We start from the raw sequence: 25451 nt of genomic DNA, 5'->3' as shown, positions 1-25451 counted from the left end.
CAGAGTTGGACATGACTGAAGCGACTTAGCAGTAGCAGCAGCTTCTCTCTCCACTGCTCAGGGCAAGAGGTTTTTTACACTGGACCACAGTAGGACACTTCTTTATCAATTTGTTTCTACCAGCAGTGGTTTTTTTCACAGGCTGTCTTGTTTGTTAGACTCCTAAATAAAACCCATGTTTTGAAAGAGCATGTCTCTCCAATTTGAATGGCATTTTAACAAGCCTTTTGAACAGTTTTAAACTTACTTCATATCAGCCTTCTTTACGAAGCCAAATCATCCCAGTTTGTTTAGTCTTTCTAATCCTTTAATCATTTTGTCTTCGGCACAATTCCAAATGCTTCACAACTCTCCATAGAATCCAGAACTGGGCTGAATTCTTTTAACAGTCTGATGAGGATGACTGAAATGGAGAGATCACTCCCTTTCTTGTCCCTATATATCTCAGGATTTGTTGTTTTCTCTGCAAGACTATATTCTGTCTCCAGTTAAGCTTTAAATATATATACATATATATATGTATATATATATATGTATGTATATGTTTTTTATGTGTGTGTGAGCTGTGTTTAGAGCGGCCACACGGGCTCCTGCTTAGAAGGGTCCCATGCCGGGTTGAACGCTCTTTTGCGGCTGTCTTGAAATTAGTTTTTTTCAATAAGGGGCTCCTTGCTCTCAGTTTTGCAGTGAGCTGTAGAAATGAAATAGCTGCTTCTGCTTGTAGTTGATGACTAGTAGATGTGGTTAGTAAGTCATGGTCCGTGTCTAACCTACCCTCCGTAACCGTGGTAGATAGCTCCAGGTGAGCAAACGTGGTTGTACACTTACACTCCTCTCCCTGAGTCACTGACTTCCCCTAGCCTGCCTGGAGATGCACTCACTGCCCCCATTGCCTCTGTTCCCCTCCTCATCATCCCTTTATCTCAGCTCAAGCACTGAGGTGTGTTTTTTCATGATAATCCAAGCTTTTAGCATCCAACAGATGTCCTTTCTAGAGAATTCTTTCTCTGAGCCTCTGTCTTTCCTGTCCTGTTCAGAGCTGTTGGTTGTCCACTCACCTCCAAGAATTCTTATCCCTCTGCCCTCTGTTCAGGACAGCTGGCAGGCAGTTCTCATTTGAATTTTAGATTTTTTTCCCCTTTCTCTGCAAAGAGATTGGAGTGTAGTAATCACAAAAATGCTGTTTGGGGCAGAAATTTGGATTCCGTTTTCAGTATCAGGTATTCCAAAGTTCGTGGGGCAGTAACTTGCTGCTGCTACTGCTGCTAAGTCGCTTCAGTCATGTCCGACTCTCTGCGACCCCATAGATAGCAGCCCACCAGGCTCCGCCATCCCTGGGATTCTCCAGGCAAGAACGCTGGAGCGGGTTGCCATTTCCTTCTCCAATGCATGAAAGGGAAAGGTGAAAGTGAAGTTGCTCAGTCGTGTCCAACTCTTAGCGACCCCATGGACTGCAGCCTACCAGGCTCCTCCGTCCATGGGATTCTCCAAGCAAGAGTACTGGAGTGGGGTTCCATTGCCTTCTCCGGGGGCAGTAACTTACAAGCTTTTAAAAATTGACCCATAAGTGAATTTTGAGTATCGCATCTTAGACACACTTGGCAAATATAACTCTTAAAAAGCATTATGTGTCATGGATTAGCCAGTTTTTTTAATTTGATTGCACCCCCCCTTCTTTTTTTCTTACAGCTTAACAAGCAGCAGTTGCAGTTACTGAAAGAACGGTTCCAGGCCTTCCTCAATGGGGAAACCCAGATTGTAGCCGACGAAGCATTTTGCAATGCGGTTCGGAGTTACTATGAGGTGAGTTTGAAGAGCTTTGTTTCTGGCATTCTGATGCCTTTTAAAAGATGTTTTTAATGGCTTCCCGTTTTAAGAAGCTCACACGTATAATAGGAAGGCTGTGAGTTTGCAGCCTTCCTTGAAATCATTGTTGATTCTCTTTTGCAATTTAAAAACTAATTCCACAGCCTGGTTTTGAGAGATAAACAGAATTGGAAATTATTCAGATCTTTTGTGGAGAACTAAGCTGTTTAGAAAAATCTTCTGGCACTGATTGATAGAGCTGAGCTTAGCTATCTGTGGGTCTGCGTGTCTAATTTATCCTTTTTAATCAGAATCTCAATAGTAAATTCCTATCTTAAATAGCAGTTAATAAGCCCTTAAATATTACTTGCTAATAGTACATGAGCCATTCTGTTCACTAAACTTTTTGTAATAATTAAAGCCAGTAACTAATTTTATGAGGATGAATGGAACTCTTTCCTTGACAGAGAAATACTACAATCCCAACTTTCTCTCTCTTCTGATTTTAGCTTGTGACTCATCAGGAATTCTCTGTGGACTTCCTATGGGCATCAGTTTTCACACAGGGTCATTAATTGCTTCAGTGAATGGCCAGTAGTTGTTAAGATAGTTTCCTTTTTTTCCCTAAGGCCTTCAGACTCATTTTGGGCATGGACTTCTTCCACTGTGCACATAACTATACCTCTCAACTGAAGAACAACACACAAAGCCATATTAGGCTAGTACAGATGAAAAATGTAGAGCTACAATGTGTCTGAACTTTTCTGAGGTAGGGAAATATCTTTGCAAGAATAACAGAGTAACTGGATGTACAGATTTCTGAGGTTAGTGATTAATTGATGGTGTGTGTGCCTCAGAAGTTGCTTAATGCAACTCTAGAGAGGTTTATGTGCGACCCTTTGCGACCCCATGAACCACAGCACGCCAGGCCTCCCTGTCCATCACCAACTCCTGTAGTCCACCCAAACCCATGTCCATTGAGTTGATGATGCCATCCAACCATCTCATCCTCTGTCATCCCCTTCTCCTCCTGCCCTCAATCCCTCCCAGCATCAGGGTCTTTTCCAATGAGTCAGCTCTTCGCATCAGGTGGCCAAAGTATTGGAGTTTCAGCTTCAGCATCAGTCCTTCCAATAAACACCCAGGACTGATCTCCTTTAGAATGGACTGGTTGGATCTCCTTGCAGTCCAAGGGACTCTCCCACACCACAGTTCAAAAGCATCAATTCTTCGGTGCTCAGCTTTCTTCACAGTCTAACTCTCACATCCATACATGACCACTGGAAAAACCATAGCCTGACTAGACGGACCTTTATTGGCAAAGTAATGTCTCTGCTTTTCAATATGCTGTCTGCTGCTGCTGCTGCTGTCGCTTCAGTCATGTCCGACTCTGTGCGACCCCATAGCCAGCAGCCCACCAGGCTCTCCTGTCCCTGGGATTCTCCAGGCCAAAATACTAGAGTGGGTTGCCATTTCCTTCTCCAATGCATGAAAGTAAAAAGTGAAAGTGAAGTCGCTCAGTCGTGTCCAACTCTTAGAGACCCCAGGGACTGCAGCCTACAAGGCTCCTCCATCCACAGGATTGCCATTGCCTTCTCCAAATATGCTGTCTAGGTTGGTCATAACTTTCCTTCCAAGGAGTAAACGTCTTTTAATTTCATGGCTGCAATCACCATCTGCAGTGATTTTGGAGCCCAGAAAAATAAAGTCGGACACTGTTTCCACCGTTTCCCCATCTATCGGCCATGAAGTGATGGGACCAGATGCCATGATCCTAGTTTTCTGAATGTTGAGCTTTAAGCCAACTTTTTCACTCTCCTCTTTCACTTTCATCAAGAGGCTCTTTAGTTCTTCTTCACTTTCTGCCATAAGGGTGGTGTCATCTGCATATCTGAGGTTATTGATATTTCTCCTGGCAATGTTGATTCCAGCTTGTGCTTCCTCCAGCCCAGCGTTTCTCATGATGGACTCTGCATATAAGTTAAATAAGCAGGGTGACAGTATACAGCCTTGACGTACTCCTTTTCCTATTTGGAAACAGTCTGTTGTTCCATGTCCAGTTCTAGCTGTTGCTTCCTGACCTGCATACAGCTTTCTCAAGAGGCGGGTGAGGTGGTCTGGTATTTCCATCTCTTTCAGAATTTTCCTCAGTTTATTGTGATCCACACAGTCAAAGTCTTTGGCATAGTCAATAAAGCAGAAATAGATGTTTTTCTGGAACTCTCTTGCTTTTTCAATGATCCATCGAATGTCGGCAGTTTGATCCCTGGTTCCTCTGTCTTACTCAAGCCCAAACCTGTCGCACAAGATAAAAGTATAGAAGTGTTGCTTACCAGATCACTGTGTGGCATGAATCTAGAGGCAATAGTAGATGCTGTCTATTTGGACCTTGACTCAGAATATCTTAACAAGTATAAGGCATTACATTCTATCTTGTAAAACTCAAGGTTTGAGTCTTTGTGTCAAAGTCTTGCAAGATGAAATCATGGCTATGAATCTTAATAGAGGAAATGTAAGGGCCTATACTTGCATCATAAAATGAAACAAAAGTCAAAGTCTGTTTAGAATGAAAGAAAGGTGTTGAGGAAAGTAATTTCTGGGAAAAGATGTAATTAAGAAAACTCATTTTTGGTTCAGGTAGATGTACTGTGGTACTGTATGTGTTAACATTTGGAAAACAAGCTGGGTGAGGGGTCCATGGATGCTGTTTGTACTACATGTGCAACTTTTGTGTAAACCTAAAATTGCTCCAAAATAAATATATTCCAAAGTAAGTATTTTTAGTAAGGGTATTACAAAGAAGTAAGCATAATATGTTGTTGTCAGTTTAGTAAAAGGCACACTTAAACTGTGTTAATGAGAATATTATTCCTTTAATGAAGGAGTATCATCATTGTTTTTTTTTTTAATATTTATTTTTGGCTGTGGTGGGTCTTCATTGCTGTGTGGGGTTTCTGTAGTTGTGGTGTGAGGTCTCATTGCAGTGGTGTCTCTTGTTGCAGAGAACGGCTTCTAAGGTGTTTGGGCTTCAGCAGTTGCGGCATGAGGGGGCTCTAGAGCACAGGCTCAATCATTGTGGTGCACAGGTTGAGTAGCCCCATGGCACGTGGGATTGTCCCAGACCAGAGATTGACCCCATGTCTCTTGTATTGTAAGGCAGATTCTTAACCACTGTACCACCAGGGAAGCCCATCATTGGTTTCTAAATGAGAATTGTGCTCTCTTCTGGGTACTAAATATAAATGAAAAGATGTGGATAAATTTAGGGTCGTGAAACATCATATAAGTCACCTGAAGGGCCTGGAGACAGATTAGGCTTGTGTTGTGTGTGGCCCCAAGAATAAAAAACTAGGCCTAACGTGGAAACTGAAGTGGGCAAGATTTTAGCCTCACATCATTGGAGTTTGGTTGCACAGCCAACATACTGAGTGGACTGGAGAGCGCAGCATCACAGGCGACCAGGTTCTGGCTCACGTCACAGTTTCCTGGGAGGCATTTTGCATAGATGGGTCCCAGGGCCCTCTCCTGGGCACACTGAATCAGAATTTCAGGATACCTTTTAAATACCTTTTCTACACCTTTTAAAAGCTTTCCAGGCGATTTCCTTTCAACTGGTAGATTGCCGACCAACGGAATTAGATGATTGCTTGGCTGCGATTGTTACAGCTGCTAAGTCGCTTCAATCGTGTCTGATTCTGTGTGACCCCAGAGACGGCAGCCTACCAGGCTCCCCCATCCCTGGGATTCTCCAGGCAAGAACACTGGAGTGGCTTGCCATTTCCTTCTCCAATGTATGTAAGTGAAAAGTGAAAAAAGTGAAGTCGCTCAGGTTGTCTACTTGAAAGTTATACAGTCATGTCCGACTCCTAGCGACCCCATGGACTGCAGTCTACCAGGCTCCTCTGTCCATGGGATTTTCCAGGCAAGAGTACTGGAGTGGGGTGCCATTACCTTCTCCGGCGATTGTTACAGAAAGAGATGTAAATGCTGAAGAGGTGTATTCAAAATGGCTGCTGGGAAACAACCAGCCTACTAGAAAGTCACAAAATGTGGCTTCATATCAGACTCATGTGTGTACTAAATATGTAACACCACACAAGTCATTGACCCTCTGTGAGCTTGTGTTTCTGTTTATGTCATTGGGCTTCCCTGGTGGCTCATACAGTAGTAATGCTTAAGTAGTGAACTAAGTAATCAAGGGTTTTCTTTTCTTTGGGTAGTATTTCCAGCAACTGTTGGCTTGTGAAACTATATCCAACTTGGCTTTGTGGAGTTCTCATAGGAATTAAGATTTGTATTATTAATGTGTATGGAGTCTATATACCTGATTTACATTTGGAGGGTTACCATTTCCCAGGTGGTACACATTCTTACTCAAACTCTTGAATGGATTAAGGACATTTTGTTGGGAAAGTGAAAGTCGCTCAGTCATGTCCGACTCTTTGAGACTCCATAGACTGTAGTCCACCAGGCTCTTCTGTCCATGCAATTTTCCAGGCCAGAAGACTGGAGTGGGTAGCCGTTCCCCTCTCCAGGGGTCTTCCCAACCCTGGGATCAAACCCAGGTCCTCCACTTTGCAGGTGGATTCTTTACCATCTGAACCTGCAGGGAAGTCCAAGAATAATAGGATGGGTAGCCTATCCTATCTCCAGTGGATCTTCCTGACCCAGGAATAGAACCACGGTCTCCTGCATTGCAGGTGGATTCTTTACCAGCTGAGCTACCAGGGAAGCCCTTTGTTGGGAAAATAAGGTAAAAAAAAAAGCCTTTTTTTCCATTTTTTTCACATAAGACTTTCCCCTCTTTTTCAAGGATTATATTTTCATAATACTTTGCTATGACTAAGAATGCCGGTAGTCTCAAGTGAAGTCAGAAAGAAAAAAGACACAAACCATGTGCTACCACTTATATGTGGAATCCCAAACACGACACAAATGAACATATCTAGGAAACAAAAACAGATTCAGACATAAAGTACAAGGGGGGAGATCAGGTGGGGGGAGTAAGGAATGAAAGTGTGAGATTAGCAGATATAAACTAGTATATAAAAACAATAAGATTGTACTGTATAGCACAGGAAACTGTATTCATTATCCTGTGGTAAACTGCAATGGGAAATAATATATATACATGTAACTGAGTCATTTTACTGTGTAGTAGAAATGAAATACAACATTGTAATCAACTATATATACATCAGTAAAATTAAAAAAAAAACTGCTGGTAGCCTCTACTATAATTACCTCTGTGTAGTATTTCTTATAGCTTACCAAAATATTATTTTTTTCTTCTAGTAACTTTGTGTTAATCAGTGGCATTATTACCCACAAATTACATAAAGAGAAACTGAAGCTCACAGAGGTTCAGTGCCTTTTCCAGTGTTATATATTTGGTAGGTTTCTTAGTTCAGTGTGAATCCAGATTTTCTGACTTTCATGGTGCCATTTTGAATACACTTGTGTCAGGTACTGTGCAAAACACTTCAAAAATGTTTTTATTCTTTAGAGTAAACCTTTTAAGCAGAATTATTCCAATCTTGGGCTTCCCTGATAGCTCAGTTGGTAAAGAATTCACCTGCAATGCAAGAGATGCTGGTTCTATTCCTGGGTCAGGAAGATCTGCTGGAGAAGGGATAGGCTACCCACTCCAGTATTCTTCAGCTTCCCTTGTGGCTCAGCTGGTAAAGAGTATACCTACAATGCGGAAGACCTGGGTTTGATCCCTGGGTTGGGAAGATCCCCTGGAGAAAGGAAAGGCTACCCACTCCAGTATTCTGGCCTGGAAAATTCCATGGACTAGTCCATGGGGTCACAAAGAGTCGGACACAACTGTGTGATGCTGACTTCATTTCACTTCATTCCCATCTTAGAAACGAGGATAAGTGACCAGTGCCCAAAGCTGCTACCTATTAGTAGCAGAGCTAAAACATCTCTCTTTCCATTAAAGCTTATTAAAAACAGATCTTGAGTTCTGTTCAATACCTATTGAATCAGAATTTCTGGGGATGGACATCAGAATTTTGAACTTGCACCGGGATAATTTTGATTTACTCTATATTTTGAGAAACATGTTGACCTAGATCTTAATGACTTCTACAATATATGTTCCATGAAGGAAACATTTCTATCCTGGTTATCATCTTATTCCACAAATATAGCACTTATTATGGCACACAAATGCTTTAAACAGGTTGACTTGTTGACTAAGTGGATGAGTATCATAGCACTTACTTCTCTGTGTAAAAATTATGTATTTTGTTTTTTCTTTATAATATTTTAAAGTATCACTTCAATACTGCCATGGGATTTCTTCCTATTGAGATTTCAGTTTCATGGTTTTGTGCTTTCTCAAAGATGGCTGATGCTTCAGAAGCATGGTTGGGCTTATGTTATTTCTAACTTAGTATTCTTTGATTTTATTGTCTTTTTTGGCTTCTATATTTCAAAATCTGTCTTTTCAGAGATGTTACATGTTTGCGGTAGAGAGCTCTTTTCAACAGTCTATCAGTGGTGCGTTTCTAATATATTAGATTTTTGTTAGTTGTGATGGCCATTTTTAACCATGAAGATATGTATGTGTGGGAATATATCCATATGTGTGGAAACCCTGGTAAATGTGAATTATCAATTATATTGAAAATATTTCTTAATACTGAGGGCTTACAAGTTCCCTAAAGTCTGCTTGTTATTAACTTTTTTAGCTTTATAAATGTTATTGCTTCAGTGATTTTATGTATAGTCTTTTCCATCTTGGTTGTATGTCTGTATTTTATATAGACAATAAAGAATCATTTATCTCTTCTTGAATTGGTTGTACCTTGGAATATTTGGTTTAATTTACGACTCTTTAATAGGTGTCATCTTGCTGGGCAACTCAAGATATTTCTTTTTCTCCACATTATTTGACCAAAGTAATTTCAACTAGATCATGACAGGATTCAGTCTTTCTAGGTTTTCAATATGTGGTGCCTTCTTGGGTGTATATTCCTGTGTTTTTGTATATCTGTGTCAGTATTGAATATTTGTCATGAATATTATTAAATACAGCATTTACTGTGTAGATAATTTTTATATGACAGTGCTATTTCTGTCTCACCCATTTTTATCGGATGTCTTAACTTTGATTTGAATCAGTTCTGTTCAGTTCATTCACTCAGTTGTATCCAACTCTCTGTGACCCCATGGACTGCAGCATGCCAGGCTTCCCCGTTCTCACCAACTCCTGGAGTTTACTCAAACTCATGTCCATTGAGTTGGTGATGCCATCCAGCCATCTCATCTCCTGTCGTCCCCTTCTCCTCCCACCTACAATCTTTCCCAGCATCAGGGTCTTTTAAATGAGTCAGTTTTTCGCATCAGGTGGCCAGAGTATTGGCATTTCCTCTTCAGCATCAGTCCTTCCAAAGAATATTCAGGACTGATTTCCTTTAGGATGGACTTGTTGGATCTCCTTCCAGTCCAAGGGACTCTCAAGAGAATTCTCCAACATCACAGTTTAAAAGCATCAATTCTTACCTTTCTTTATAGGCCAACTCTCACATCCATACATTACTATTGGAAAAAAACATAGCTGTGACTAGATGGACCTTTGTTGGCAAAGTAATGTCTCTGCTTTTTAAAATGCTGTATAGGTTGGTCATAACTTTCCTTCCAAGGAGTAAGCGTCTTTTAAATTCATGGATGCAGTCACCATCTGCAGTGATTCTGGAGCCCCCCAAAATAGTCTGTCACTGTTTCCACTGTTTCCCCATCTACTTGCCATGAAGTGATGACATGATCTTACTTTTCTGAATGTTAAGCTTTAAGCCAACTTTTTCACTCTCCTTTTTCACTTTCAACAAGAGGCTCTTTAGTTCTTCTTCACTTTCTGCCATAAGGGTGGTGTCATCTGCATATCTGAGGTTATTGATATTTCTCCCAGCAATCTTGATTTCAGTTTGTGTTTCTTCCAGCCCAGCCTTTCTCATGATGTACTCTGCATACAAGATAAATAAGCAGGGTGACAATATACAGCCTTGACGTACTCCTTTTCCGATTTGGAACCAGTCTACTGTTCCCTGTCCAGTTCTAACTGTTGCTTCTTGACTCGCATACAGATTTCTCAGGAGGCAGGTCAGGTGTCTGGTATTCCCATCTCTTCAAAAAATTTTCCATAATTTGTTGTGATCCATATAGTCAAAGGCTTTGGCATAGTCAGTAAAGCAGAAATAGATGTTTTTCTGGAACTCTCTTGCTTTTTTGATGATGCAGCAGATGTTGGCAATTTGATCTCTGGTTTCTCTGCCTTTTCTAAAACCAGCTTGAACATCTGGGAGTTCACAGTTCATGTACTGTTGAAGCCTGGCTTGGAGAATTTTGAGCATCACTTTGCTAGTATGTGAGATGAGTGCAATTGTGTGGTAGTTTGAGTATTCTTTGGCATTGTCTTTCTTTGGGATTGGAATAAAAACTGACCTTTTCCAGTCCTGTGGCCACTGCTGAGTTTTCCAAATTTGCTGGCTTATTGAATGCAGCACTTTCACAGCATCATCTTTTAGAATTTGAAATAGCTCAACTGGGGTTCTATCACCTCCATTAGCTTTGTTCATAGTGATGCTTCCTAAGGCCCACTTGACTTTGCATTCCAGGATGTCTGGCTCTAGGTGAGTGATCACACCACTGTGATTATCTGGGTCATGAATATCTTTTTGTATATTTCTTCTGTGTTTTCTTGCCACCTCTTCTTAATGTCTTCTAATTCTGCTAGGTCCATCCCATTTCTGTCCTTTATTTTGCCCATCTTTGCATGAAATATTCTGGTTTGAATATCACCCTATAATATAATAAGAATAATAAAGAAATTTGATTTTGAAATTAATTCAGTCTTTTTCTTCATAGTTAGTAGCATTGTTAGGGGAAAAATGTGGACCCAAGTGTCTAAACCACCTAACTGGGCATACTTGATGATAGAGAGGAATCACAATAGGAAAAGAAGAAAGAAATGGCAGGTACATACTCAGTTGCTTAATAAAAGTTAGCAGTAACAATCTTGATAATTTTATAACTGCTAATTACTATTTGATTCTGTAGTACCTTCATCTTCTTTTCTTTATAGAAGTTTTCTTTTTTTTTCTTCAAGCTCACCTGACCCCCAAAGTAACTCACTGTGTGGAGGAAGACATAAAGTGGAGAGTAGTTCTACAAGTATTTTTTTTTCCTAGCCATATCTTTTTCCCCTGTTCTGTTTTTCCATTTAGGAGACTTCAGCTGATTCTGTGGATGGATAAACATAGGTTTATTGTAGTATGTTACTTTCCAAGTTGTTTTTCCCATCAGATATTGGCTTCTGTTTACAAAATTCAGGTGGACTTCACCCAAATGTAACCAGTGACAGTATGATTTATAACAGATAGATGGAAAAGAAAATGGCCTTTCCTTTTTGGATTTCCGAAAGACAGCATATAATTGCTTACTAGCTGCTTTTAGTGTAACAAACATTCAAGTTCTATTACTGTGCCAAAAATGAATGTTATAGTCTTCTGCCCCACCTTTTTGTTGGGTTAGCTTTGTTTACAACTTTTCAGAAGTCAGTGAGTGAAAGTTGCTCAGTCATGTCTGACTCTTCACAACCCCATGGACTATATAGTCCATGGAATTTTCCAGACAAGAATACTGCAGTGGGTAGCCTTTCCCTTCTGCAGGGGATCTTCCCAACCCAGGGATTGAACCCAGGTCTCCCACATTGTAGGTGGATTCTTTACCAGCTGAGCCACAAGGGAAGCCCAAGAATACTGGAGTGGGTAGCCTATCCCTTCTCCAGGGGGATCTTCCTGACTCAGGGATCAAACCGGGGTGTCCTGTATTGCAGGTGATTACTTACCAACTGAGCTATCAGGGAAGCCCTTCAACAACTTTTTGGAAAGGATGTGTATTTTTCAGATTACTTCCATTAATTTATGTTCTCTTCTGGTTCCTCAGAATGGATGAGAGTTATAAGTGTTTAATCTTTAAAAATTACCAAAGTAGTATTAAAATAAGTCTTGCCCCCATCATTACCATGACAACCACTTGCTTTTCAGATTTTCTACTTCTATGATGATACAAATGGGAATTCCTTCTGTAAGGGAAAAAAACACTCTTAAGTGTGAAATTACAAATCTCATGTTAAAGGAAAAATTACTCATTTTCATCCCAAAATATTAAGCCCTATTTTTGGCACTTTTTCCACAATACATTGTGATCCACACAGTCAAAGGCTTTGGCATACTCAGTAAAGAAGAAATAGATGTTTTTCTAGAACTCTTGCCTTTTTGATGATCCAGCAGATGTTGGCAATTTGATCTCTGGTTCCTCTGCCTTTTCTAAAACTAGCTTGAACATCTGGAAGTTTACAGTTCATGTATTGCTGAAGCCTAGCTTGGAGAATTTCGAGCATTACTGTACTAACGTGAGAGATGAGTGCAATTGTGCAGTAGTTTGAACATTCTTTGGCATTGCCCTTCTTTGGGATTGGAATGAAAACTGACCTTTTCCAGTCCTGTGGCCACTGCTGAGTTTTCCAAATTTGCTGGCATATTGAGTGCAGCACTTTCACAGCATCATCTTTTAGAATTTTAAATAGCTCAACTGGAATTCCATCACCTCCACTAGCTTTGTTTGTAGTGATGCTTTCTAAGGCCCACTTGACTTCGCAGTCCAGGATGTCTGGCTCTAGGTTGGTGATCACACTAACGTGATTATCTTGGTCATAAAGATCTTTTTTGTACAGTTCCAGAAAAACATCTATTTCTGTTTTTTTCACTGTGCCGAAGGCTTTCACTGTGTGGATCACAATAAACTCTGGAAAATTCTGAAAGAGATGGGAATACCAGACCACCTCACCTGCCTCTTGAGAAACCTGTATGCAGGTCAGGAAGCAACAGTGAGAACTGGACATGGAACAACAGACTGGTTCCAAATAGGAAAAGGTGTATGTCAAGGCTGTATATTGTCACCCTGCTTATTTAACTTATATGCAGAGTGCATCATAAGAAACGCGGGGCTGGAAGAAGAACAAGCTGGAATCAAGATTGCCAGGAGAAATATCCATAACCTCAGATATGCAGATGATACCACCCTTATGGCAGAAAGTGAACAGGAACTAAAAAGCCTCTTGATGAAAGTGAAAGAGGAAAGTGAAAAAGTTGGCTTAAAGTTCGACATTCAGAAAACTAGGATCATGGCATCTGGTGCCATCACTTCATGGGAAATAGATGGGGAAACAGTGTCAGACTTTATTTTTCTGGGCTCCAAAATCACTGCAGATGGTGATTGCAGCCATGAAATTAAAAGACGCTTACTGCTTGGAAGGAAAGTTATGACCAACCTAGATAGCATATTCAAAAGCAGAGACATTACTTTGCCAACAAAGGTTCGTCTAGTCAAGGCTATGGTTTTTCCTGTGGTCATGTATGGATGTGAGAATTGGACTGTGAAGGCTGAGTGCTGAAGAATTGATGCTTTTGAACTGTGGTGTTGAAGACTCTTGAGAGTCCCTTGGACTGCAAGGAGATCCAACCAGTCCATTCTAAGGGAGATCAGTCCTGGGTGTTTGTTGGAAGGACTGATGCTGAGCTGAAACTCCAGTACTTTGGCCACCTGATGCAAAGAGCTGACTCATTGGAAAAGACCCTGATGCTGGGAGGGATTGGGGGCAGGAGGAGAGGGGGACAACAGAGGATGAGATGGCTGGATGGCATCACCAACTGGATGGACATGAGTTTGGGTAAACTCCGGGAGTTGATGATGGACAGAGAGGCCTGGTGTGCTGCGATTCACGGGGTCGCAAAGAGTTGGACACGACTGAGCAACTGAACTGAACTGAACTTGGCACTTTTATTGTATATTTTCATTTTGAAACACTTTATTCTGGGATTCAGATGTTTTCTACATTAATAACACTTTAAGAACATTTTAATAGATGTATTGTATAATATGATTGTTAAGAGAATTTTTAAAACATTAAAGAGGAAGTTTATGCAATGCTTAAACTGCTCTAAAAATAATCACTGTTAAGAAGGGCAGTGTTAGTTGCTCAGTTTTGTCCAGCTCTCTGCAACTGTATGGAATATAGCCCACCAGGCTCCTCTATCCATGGACTTCTCCAGGGAAGTATACTGGAGTGGGTAGCCACTCCTTTCTCCAGGGGACTTCCCAACCAGGGAATTGGGCTTCCCTGGGGGCTCAGATGTTAAAGCATCTGCCTGCAATGCGGGAGACCTGGGTTTGATCCCTGGATCAGGAAGATCCCCTGGTGAAGGAAATGGCAACCCACTCCGATATTCTTGCCTGGAGAATCCCATGGATGGAGGAGCCTGGTGGGCTACAGTCCATGGGGTCGCAGAGTTGGACATGACTGAGCGACTTCACTTCATTTCTCCTGCATTGCAGGCAGATTCTTTACTGTCTGAACAACTGGAGAAGCCCTAAAATATTAATAGAGGACATTAAATAATGCCTTATTATTCCAAAGCCTATAGACAACTCAGTTTGTTGTTTCTCTTTTGTATATGTGAAACTGGAATTACTTCAGTTTTTTTTTTTTTTTTAACGTATGTCATGAGCATTCTTTAAATATTCTCCACGAGTATGATTTTAAGTAGCTGTGTAATAGACCATTGTCTGCCTGAGTCTCAATTTTATTTTTAGACACTTAAGTTTTCTTAAAGTGTTAAAATAAGTGTTGAGATGGTCATTTGTATTCTTACATAAATTCATCTTTGATAAATTTCTGCAAGTGGTATTCCTGGATGATGGAAGATAAATATTCCTTAAACTCTTATACAGATTACCAAATTGTTCTCAAAAGTATTAACAGTTTTTGCTACCGTAACAGCATATGAGAGTGCTATTTTTTTTTCCTCTTTTCATATTTGGTATTATCATAAAATAAATGCCAACTGATTTTTATTTTACTGTTAGCAAAGTTCAGCATTTCCATACCAGTCATTCGTATTTATATCTTTCTGAATTATCTGTTCAAGTCCTTTTTGTCCATTTGGATGTTCATCTTTTAAATACTGATTTACAAGTGTTCTTCATACATTAAGATGAATGTTAATCCCTTTTTATACGGCAGTTATTTTCAGAGCCTACCCCACCCCCACCCCCCATTTTGCAGTTTTGTTAAGTTACCTTCCCTCTGATACTCATTTGTTTCCTGTTCTGGTAGAATGAAAGACATGTTCATATTCCAAGTAGAGACTGCACCACATTTCCTTTCAATTTTATTTTCTTCATAAATTATTCATGACAGTGGTTTGCATCATGCTTTTCATCCTCCCCTCATTCCATCTACAACCCTTCTTGGATTAGTAACTCTCAGAGTAGAATCAGTCAGTTCACTCACTCAGTCATGTCCGACTCTTTGCGACCCCATGAATCACAGCACGCCAGGCCTCCCTGTCCATCACCAACTCCCGGAGTTCACTCAGACTCACGTCCATCGAGTCAGTGATACCATCCAGCCATCTCATCCTCTGTTGTCCCCTTCTCCTCCTGCCCCCAACCCCTCCCAGCATCAGAGTCTTTTCCACTGAGTCAACTCTTCCCATGAGGTGGCCAAAGTACTGGAGTTTCAGCTTTACATCATTCCTTCCAAAGAAATCCCAGGGCTGATCTCCTTCAGAATGGACTGGTTGGATCTCCCTGCAGTCCAAGGGACTCACAAGAGTCTTCTCCAACACCACAGTTCAAAAGCATCAGTTCTTGCAAAGAAATTGGGAGTGGCTGCCTCAGCTTCGTATTTGCTTCTGCTGCTTAGTCACTTCAGTGGTGACCGACTCTATGTGACCCTATGGACTGCAGCTTGCAGCCCATGAGATTCTGTCCATGAGATTCTCTAGGCAAGAATACTGGAGTGGGTTGCCATGCCCTTCTTGAGGGGATCTTCCCAACCCAGGGACTGAACCCGGTTTCCTGCACTGTAGGCAGATTCTTCACCACTGAGCCACCAGGGAAGCCCTACCAGCTTCACACTACCAGCACTCAGTTTCACACCATTCGTTTTCTTCTACCTACTTTCTTTCCCTGACTTTATGCCCTGTCCTTTAATATCTATTTAAAAAATAAATACAGTTGTTTAACAGTTGATTTGTGAAAACTGAGTCTTTTAAGTCTCTCTTGCTTTGTTTTTTGTAACTACCTTTTTTAAATTAAAAAATACCACCCAAGGGTCTTAGTTTTTTGTGTATGCCAAGATAGAGGAAGCAGGGCTGGTAAGGTTTGCATTTCAATATTTTGGTGTCAGCTTTTTGTTAGCACTTTATTTTGGGAGGGAAAGATTTACTGTTCATATTCCAAGGGCTGTTTGACCTGTTGAAATTTCTTTTGAACTCTGGAAAAAAAAATACCATGAAAAGGCTATTTTTTCAGAATGAATTGATGATCGCTAAGTAAACCAGGATTGGCATCCTGTGTCAGGAGGGTATGAAGAAAGGTCATTGTGTTCACACATGAAATCCAGTAACCAGTAATGAGAAGTGAGGGTTTAAATTTTCTTGCAGCTCTGCAGATCACATTGTGTTTGTTATTTTTGATATTAGCCATCTTGTTTCACATCACATTTCCTTAAATTCTAAGGATGGCATTTCAAATCAAGTATTTGAAAATGTCTGAGAGTCCTGTTTCTATTTAGGGTAGCTTGCTTTTTTGCTGCCTGTCTGTGTTTTGTAGACTTGCCTGCGTTCTTCATGCTGTCCATTTTGTGAAGACCTGATCTATAGATTGTAGAAATTTGTTGTTTGAGATAGCTAAGGAAATCTTGTTGGAGCATTTTTTTTCTTCTTGCTTCATGTATTTTCAGCAGAAATTGAGATTTTTTTTTCCCAAGCCCATGGAGTGAATTTTTGTGGCTCAGGACATGTTTTAGTCCTTTGTTAACTAAATCTTTTCTTCTGCATCTATGTTTTTATATAAGGGTATTGTATCTTTACAGTGGATCATGGGTTAGTCGACCTAGTACAGATTTCAAGTTTGGCTGACGATATGGAAATTAAATCCAAACAAGGTCACCACAAAGGGCAGAAGCATGTCATTGTCTCATTCTGTAATCCTCAATCTTACTTCATTGTCTCATTCTATAATCCTCAAATCCAGTGGGCAGATGCTCAAGGGTGGGTCTCCGTATAGCCAAGGTAGGGTTTACCATATCTGTGGTGCATATTTCAGTGCTGTGCTACAAGCCTTTCTGACACCATGATTCAGGAAGTTTCGACATACCTGGCCCTTCATAGACTCTTGGCTCTTTGAATAAATTCAGAGCACAGAGATATCCTTCTTCAGGGAAAGTGCAAGGTTGGTGATTCCAGGATCTCTTCTGAGCAGTCACGCTTCGGCTTCCTGATGAGTAAGCTGTTTGGTCACAGATTACTTCTTATAAGATTTCTCTAATTAAAAGGGGAAATGCTCTTTAACTTTAAACATCTTCAAGAAGTTGCTTAGTTTCATTTATTTTAAATTTTCTTGTAACCATAAGGTTAAGTAAAATTTCTTTGAAGAACTGTATTAGGCAAATGATATTTTATATGGATTTTTTTTTTTTGGTATCAAAGTTTCTAATTTTAGGATTAAATTTTTCATTTGTTACTTTGAGCATTGTTCAGTTTATAAAAGTTTTCAGGGTAAATATTTTATTTCCTTGACTTTATGACCCTGAAAGAATTATGAACTTTTTTGCTTATTTAAATGTCACTGTTAAGTATCTGGTGGCTCAGACAATAAAGAATCTGCCTGCAATGCAGCAGAGATACAGGTTCGATCCTGGGTCAGGAAGGTCATCTGTAGAAGGAAATGGCTACCCTCTCCAGTATTCTTGCCTGGAGAACTCCTTGGACAGAAGAGCCTGGTGGGCTGCAGTCCATGGGGTTGCAAAGAGTCGGACACAGCTGAGCAACTAGCACTTCACTTAGTCAAAGATATTTCTTCTGCCTTTTTTTTTTTTTCCTGTTGAACTTCTGTCTTTAAAGATTTTTGTCTTGTTTTTGGTTTCAGTGGTAAAATCTCTAGAGGGACCATATGTACCCTTGTTAGTACAGTCCCAGTGGGTGCTGGACTCACCTTTTATATTTAAAGGTGTATATTTAAAGCTTTTCTCTCACATAGCCATAAAAATGTTTAGAGCCTTGAAAATAAACAGGTAAAATATGCAAGACTGTGATTATCTCAGATAGTCATCGATCGTCAGTTCCTTAGTACAGTTTTGGTTTAGCTTATGTAACACCTTCAGAATACTTGTTGAAAGACCTGTTTTCATTTGGTACCCCCATAAAACACGCTAAGACATAGTCCTGAATATTTACCATTTTACAGTTGAAACAACTCTTTTTTTTTTTTGGTCACTGGAGGAACTCCTAGAATGGATAATCTTGTTTTCATAAAGAGGTGCCCCTCTTTTGCATCCAAATCCTGGTTTGAGATGGGAGTTTTAGTTAAAAGTGATTGAGCTAGTGAGGTAAGAATTGGCGTCCTGGAGGAGGACAGCTGTTTCTTAAAAATGTAAGCTGTTCAGTAGGTGCCTACTATTTTTAGCTGAAAGTATAATGTCATATTTGTATGCATGTGTACCATAAACTTTCAACCATCCCTTCTGCATGAGGTGCTGGTGGTACCCCCAGGTACGAGGGTCATCCCTTGCTCCTAAGGAAGATGATAGTCCCTTAAAGATTAAGGCACATTCCCAACATTCTAGCCATGGTGTGAGGAGGGACCAAGATGAGCTCTACAAGAGGAACAGGGCTGGTTTCAGAGAGAAAGTGATGAGTTGCAGTATACAGCTGATGTTCTTAATCTGAGTGGAATTCAGAAAATCTGTGAACTCCGATGGGCAAACATGACAGCTTTAATTTTCACTAGCCTCTGACTGAAATTTAGCATTGTCTTAGAATTAGGAATATAGGCAGTAAACCAGAGTAGTTCTAGCAGTATCTGTTGTCTTTATCACCAATCAAAATTGGTATATTTTGATATCATGAATTTTATTGCAGCTGTCTTGAAATACTATTTATATACATGAACTCCACTGAAACTGGTACTCTTAAATCCCTTATTACATCTTGCTGATGACTTCTGAAAGATGCACATAAATTGCTACAGCACAAATTTGTTTTTAAAAACATTTTTATAACTGCACTAAAACTGCATTCCTTCATACTCCTATGAATTACTTTTATGCTGTTAAAAGCGTTATTCTGAGAAGGTAGTCATAGACTTTACCAAAATGCTAAAAATTCATGCTACAGAAATGGTTAGCTACCTCTGACTTAAAGGACCTGTGAAGCTTCATCATAGAGGAGATGAGTTTAAACACAAGGGGGAAACAAGCGGAACAAAGTCGTTTCTATCCGTGTTGGAATTCCAACCCTAACACTTCTTATCTGTGAGACTCTGGAACTGGATCTTGTTGTTGTTAGTCGCTAAGTTGTGTCCTACTCTTTGTGACCCCATGGATTGTAGCCTGCTAGGCTCCTCTGTCCATGGGATTCTCCAGGCAAGATTACTGGAGTGCGTTGCCATTTCCTTCTCCAGGGTATCTTCCCGACCCAGGGATTGAACCTGCATCTCCTGCATTGCAGGGAGATTCTTCACCACTGAGTGACCAGGGAACTTGATATTGCTACTCTTCATTTTCTTCATCTTTAATACAGATGATAATGTACCTACTTCTCAGGATTGTTGATTAAAACAAGTAATGAATTTAGGTTGCTAAGCACAATGCTTAATGTGAACTGCTATTATTATTATTATGTGGCTTCTCCAATAGCCTTTAATCTCTACATGTTTTGATGAAGCAGTAAGTAATGATTTTTCTACTTTTGTGACGTATTTGTCACACTGGAATATATTTAATCCTCTATAAATTGCTGAGATTAAGATTTTAGCTTGACAACTTTGTTCTCTGTTCTAAAAGTTTCTGTCATATAGAGGAATTTAATTTCCTTCCTAGCTTACCTTTGTTTCTCATAAAATTATGTGCAGGTCTGATAGTGTAGCACGGACAGAAGGTATTAAGCTAGTGGCAATCACAAATGAATATGTAGGGGCATTCAAAGGGAAAGAGATTAAATATACTTAACCTGTGTTCCGGGCATACTGGGAAGGGATAAGGGAGACCAGCCTTCCTCTTTCTCCCTGTGCCTGGTAGCCTTTGTTTTTTTTTGAAAACTGGCTCCTTTTCATACTTTGGTGCACTCACACATGATAGGCTAGGTGTGAATCCGGCCTTTCTTCTTTGGAAGTGAGAGAGCAAGTGAGAGAGCAGAGAAGGGCTGTGTTAGGGGGCTTGCAGCTTGCTCCCCTCCATGCAGAGTTCCACACACCCATCAGGCTGGCGTCTTCTCTCCCCGACTCCCTTGTCCCTTCTCTTCCTTCTGCCTCCCTTTCCTCCTTTCCCTTCCTCTTCCTGCCCTGCTTTGCAGAACTCTCAGCACCCAGACTGGCCCCTTGGGGCGCCATGAAGTGGTGGGTTGTGGAGGTTGCTTCCTCCTGCACTTGAATCCCAACTTGCTCATGACTAGCAGGAGTACAAAGAGAGCTGAGAGTCTGAATAACATGGAGAGATTGATATTTTGATTTGTCCTTTTCATGGCTCTTCAAAGTTGTGTACACTTGTAATGGCATAAGGTAACCATTCCTGAAAGGTTTATTATTGAAATAATAATTGGCAAGTGATCATAATACAAATGTTGCAGGCTTGGAGAAAGCAGAAAGAGAGTCTACCATGACCTTAGATTGTTTTCCTCTGATTGAGAAACAGGTTCGTTTCATTCTCTATTCCCTGTTACACCAGACCAGCTGGCAGAGTTCTTGGTCCTTGCATTGTTTCTGAGATGTCGTCCATGGTCACTGCATCAGCTTCTCTGCTCTGAAGTGTTTTCTCCCTGAGTGTTGTGTTGTGATGCTCAGATTATACATGTACGGTAAGTTCCTTGTGAACATTTAGACCTTTGTGTCTTAGTCCATTCAGGCTGCTTTAACAAATCATCAAATTGGGTGACTTATAAGAAACCAGATTTCTCAGTTCTGGATTCTGGGAAGTCCAAGATCATGGTTCTGGTGGATGCAGTGTGGTGTCTGGTGAGGACCTGTTTCCTGGCTCATAGACGGCACTTGCCCTCTGTGTCCTGGCATGGCTGCAGGGCTAGGGAGCTGCATGGTGGCTTTTTTATAAGACCTCTGATACTGTTTGTGAGGACTCTACTCTCATGACTTAAACACTTCCAAATACCCTACCTTCTAATACTCTCACATTGTGGATGTTTGGGATGTCAACCTTTGAATCCTGGAAGTACCCAAATATATTACAGCACCTTGTTTCATTCAACTTCCTCATATATACTTGACTGGTAAGTGATGGCGGGGGAAATGTGATTACCTAAATATATTATACACATCTTGCTTTTCATTATTCTGTGACTTTTTTTTCAAAGGCTCTTGCCTTACTTCACTGTGTGTGACAATTTCTAGGTCCATCCACGTCTCTATGAAAGGCACAATTTAGTTCCTTTTTATGGCTGAATAATATTCCATTGTATATATGTGCCCAGAGAAAAATAAATATTGTATATTAATGTATATATAGAGAGAGAGAATCTAAGAAATTACACAGATGAACCTGTTTGCAAAGTAGAAACAGAGGCACAGACAGAGAACAAATGTATGGACACATGGAGGGAAGGGGGATGGAATTAATTGGGAGATTAGGATTGACATGTATACACTACTACTATGTATGAAATACATAACCAATGAGAACCTACTGTATAACACAGGGAACTCTACTCAGTGCTCTGTGGTGACCTAAATGGGAAGGAAAACAAAAAGAGGGGATACATGTATATGTATGGCTTCCCTGGTGGCTCAGTCAGTAAAGAATCTGCCTGCAATGCAAGTGACCCAGGTTCTATCCCTGGATCGGGAAGGTCCCCTGGAGAAGGAAATGGCAACCCAGTCCAGTATTCTTGCCTGGAGAACTCCACAGACAGAGCCCTGATGGGCTACAGTCCATGGGGTCTCAAAGAGTTGGGCACAAGTGAGCAACTAACACTAACTATGTATATGTATAATTGATTCGCTTTGCTGTAAAACAGAAACTAACACAACATTTTAAAGAAACTACACTACAACAGAAGTTAAAAGTAAATGTTCCTGCCATCTACTCTATCTGTCCTGTAAGACTGAGCCCGCTGGCTACATCCTCCAGGTAACTTGCCTAGTCCCCCTCCCTCCTCTCTCCACCTCTCCCTCATTCTTCTTCCATCTTTCTCTCTCCTTCCACAACCCTTCCTTCCTCCTCCCTTTTCACTTCCTTCTTTTTACCTTCCTCCCCTCTTTTCCTTCTCCCCTTACTCCCCCCTCACCATGATTTTTCCATGTCAAAAAATGTCTGCTGTTGCTGCTGAGTCGCTTCAGTCTTGTCCGACTCTGTGCGACCCCATAGAGAGCAGCTCACCAGGCTCTGCCATCCCTGGGATTCTAACTATGTAGAAATGTAATGGAGAGTGTTGATAGGAAGTGCTTTGAGTAGTCAGATTAAAACGTAATGGTAGGACTTCTCTACCAATGGTGGTGTAATAGATCAGAGTAATTGCTGAGATTTTTTATTGTTACTATTTATTTTTATTGAAGTATAGTTGATATGTAATTGGGATTTGCTTTTAAATCAGCATTTAGCCATCTGAATATAATTGTTTTATGTGCAGGATGGAAGAGAAGGAAAAAGCTCTCAAGTTAGTAGTGTATAAGTATCAATGTATAGCCAGACTTGTTAGGAAAGCTATCAGTAAAACATAGCAGAATTAAAATTCTGTTCCATTGAATGCCTACCAAAAAAAAAGTGTAATGGTTGAATTGCTTAATGACAGTCATATCAACTGCACATACAAAGCTTCTATTTAGCAAACACTAAATATTGTCTTTTTTTAAAGTAAAAAATGTGGGGTATACTGCTGTGGTGAGATTATGAAGTAGTATTTTAGTATTTTCTGCCCAGTAATTTTACTTCATGGGGAAAATGATTATGCCCTCTCCAGGGCATTCTTAAATTTAAGGCCTCTTCAACTAAGAGATGAAAGGCTTGGAAAGATTGCGGTTGCCAAATGTTGTATAAGATTTTCTACAGTAGACAGTCATTTTCTCCCCCCAATCTTAAACACTTCATTATTACTATTAACTTTTGGGTATGAAAGTTGTTACCTCTTCATTTGCAAGATAAATTTCTGGTGGAAAATCTGAGCAGTATTATCTGTAAAGTGTTTGTGTGTGTGTGTGTGTGTGTGTGTGTGTGTGTGAGTTGCTTAGTCATGTCCAACTGTTTGCAACCCCATAGACTGTAGCCCACCAGGCCCCTCCATCCATGGGATTCTCCAGGCGAGAACACTGGAGTGGATTGCCATTTTGTGTTTGTAGCTAATATTTATTGGGAGAAAAAGGTTCTGCTTTTTAAATGTTAATATGACTTATTTTTGTAAAATTTTATGTGGTCTTACCCATTTAATATTTTGTTTATTCAAAATTTAATCTTGTTGGTGAGAACTATTTGTGGGCGGTTTTTATGCCTTGGTACCTTCAATTTACACATTTTTGAAGTTGCCAGACTATTCAGGCATTGCTACTAGATATCTGTCATTCTCTCTTGCTTGGAGGGACAAAACTGAGTAAAGGAGAAAAGTGTTTAATTGGGTTCTGACAAGCCTGTTTGGAAAATTGATGCAAAATGGTAAAAAAGTGATAGGTTATGCCAAATATGGGCTTCCCAGGTGGCACAGTGGTACAGAACCCGCCTGCCAATGCAGAAGATGTGAGTTCAGTCCCTGGGTCAGGAAGATCTCCTGGGGTAGGAAATGGCAATGCACTCCAGTATTCTTGCCTGGAAAATTCCATGGACAGAGGAGCCTGGTGGGCTACAGTCCATGGGGTCACAGAGTCGGACACTACTGAGCACTCATGCACAATGTAATGCCAGATATAAGAATAAGGTTGGGATCAGTCATATTCTGAATTCAAAAGTGTGAGTGTATAGAGTAGATAATATTGGGAAAGATTATTTGTACTAGCAAAAACAAGACCAGGAGCTGACTGTGGCTCAGATCATGAACTCCTTATTGCCAAATTCAGACTTAAATTGAAGAAAGTAGGGAAAACCACTAGACCATTCAGGTATGACCTAAATCAAATCCCTTATGATTATACAGTGGAAGTGAGAAATAGATTTAAGGGCCTAGATCTGATATACAGAGTGTCTGATGAACTATGGAATGAGGTTCGTGACATTGTACAGGAGACAGGGATCAAGACCATCCCCATGGAAAAGAAATGCAAAAAAGCAATATGGCTGTCTGGGGAGGCCTTACAAATAGCTGTGAAAAGAAGAGAAGCGAAAAGCAAAGGAGAAAAGGAAAGATATAAGCATCTGAATGCAGAGTTCCAAAGAATAGCAAGGAGAGATAAGAAAGCCTTCCTCAGGGATCAATGCAAAGAAATAGAGGAAAACAACAGAATGGGAAAGACTAGAGATCTCTTCAAGAAAATCAGAAATACCAAAGGGACATTTCATGCAAAGATGGGCTCAATAAAGGACAGAAATGGTATGGACCTAACAGAAGCAGAAGATATTAAGAAGAGATGGCAAGAATACACAGAAGAACTGTACAAAAATCTTCATGACCCATATAATCATGATGGTGTGATCACTGACCTAGAGCCAGACATCCTGGAATGTGAAGTCAAGTGGGCCTTAGAAAGCATCACTACAAACAAAGCTAGTGGAGGTGATGGCATTCCAGTTGAGCTATTCCAAATCCTGAAAGATGATGCTATGAAAGTGCTGCACTCAATATGCCAGCAAATTTGGAAAACTCAGCAGTGGCCACAGGACTGGAAAAGGTCAGTTTTCATTCCAATCCCAAAGAAAGGCAATGCCAAAGAATGCTCAAACTACCGCACAATTGCACTCATCTCACACGCTAGTAAAGTAATGCTTAAAATTCTCCAAGCCAGGCTTCAGCAATATGTGAACCGTGAACTTCCTGATGTTCAAGCTGGTTTTAGAAAAGGCAGAGGAACCAGAGATCAAATTGCCAACATCCGCTGGATCATCGAAAAAGCAAGAGAGTTCCAGAAAAACATCTATTTCTGCTTTATTGACTATGCCAAAGCCTTTGACTGTGTGGATCACAATAACCTGTGGGAAATTCTGAAAGAGATGGGAATACCAGACCACCTTACCTGCCTCTTGAGAAACCTATATGCAGGTCAGGAAGCAACAGTTAGAACTGGACATGGAACAACAGACTGGTTCCAAATAGGAAAAGGAGTACGTCAAGGCTGTATATTGTCACCCTGCTTATTTAACTTATATGCAGAGTACATCATGAGAAACACTGGACTGGAAGAAACACAAGCTGGAATCAAGATTGCCGGGAGAAATATCAAGAACCTCAGATATGCAGATGACACCACCCTTATGGCAGAAAGTGAAGAGGAACTCAAAAGCCTCTTGATAAAAGTGAAAGTGGAGAGTGAAAAAGTTGGCTTAAAGCTCAACATTCAGAAAATGAAGATCATGGCATCTGGTCCCATCACTGCATGGGAAATAGATGGGAAAACAGTGGAAACAGTGTCAGACTTTGTTT

General features: G+C 40.5%; 1 protein-coding gene across 20 annotated transcripts in view; it reads left to right on the top strand.

Moving 5' to 3' along the window:
• The window catches only part of CADPS2 (calcium dependent secretion activator 2), a 591939-nt gene that overhangs the window by 141350 nt on the left and 425138 nt on the right, over nucleotides 1–25451 (top strand). For all 20 annotated transcript variants that reach the window (XM_045166445.1, XM_045166444.1, XM_045166437.1 and 17 more), the window contains exon 2: nucleotides 1690–1803. In XM_045166445.1, coding sequence (XP_045022380.1) covers nucleotides 1690–1803 — 114 coding nt within the window. The remainder of the gene's footprint in view (nucleotides 1–1689; nucleotides 1804–25451) is intronic.

Source organism: Bubalus bubalis, chromosome 8, assembly GCF_019923935.1.
Source record: "Bubalus bubalis isolate 160015118507 breed Murrah chromosome 8, NDDB_SH_1, whole genome shotgun sequence".
Taxonomy (NCBI): Eukaryota; Metazoa; Chordata; class Mammalia; order Artiodactyla; family Bovidae; genus Bubalus; species Bubalus bubalis.
This window is presented reverse-complemented; position numbering and strand designations above follow the sequence as displayed.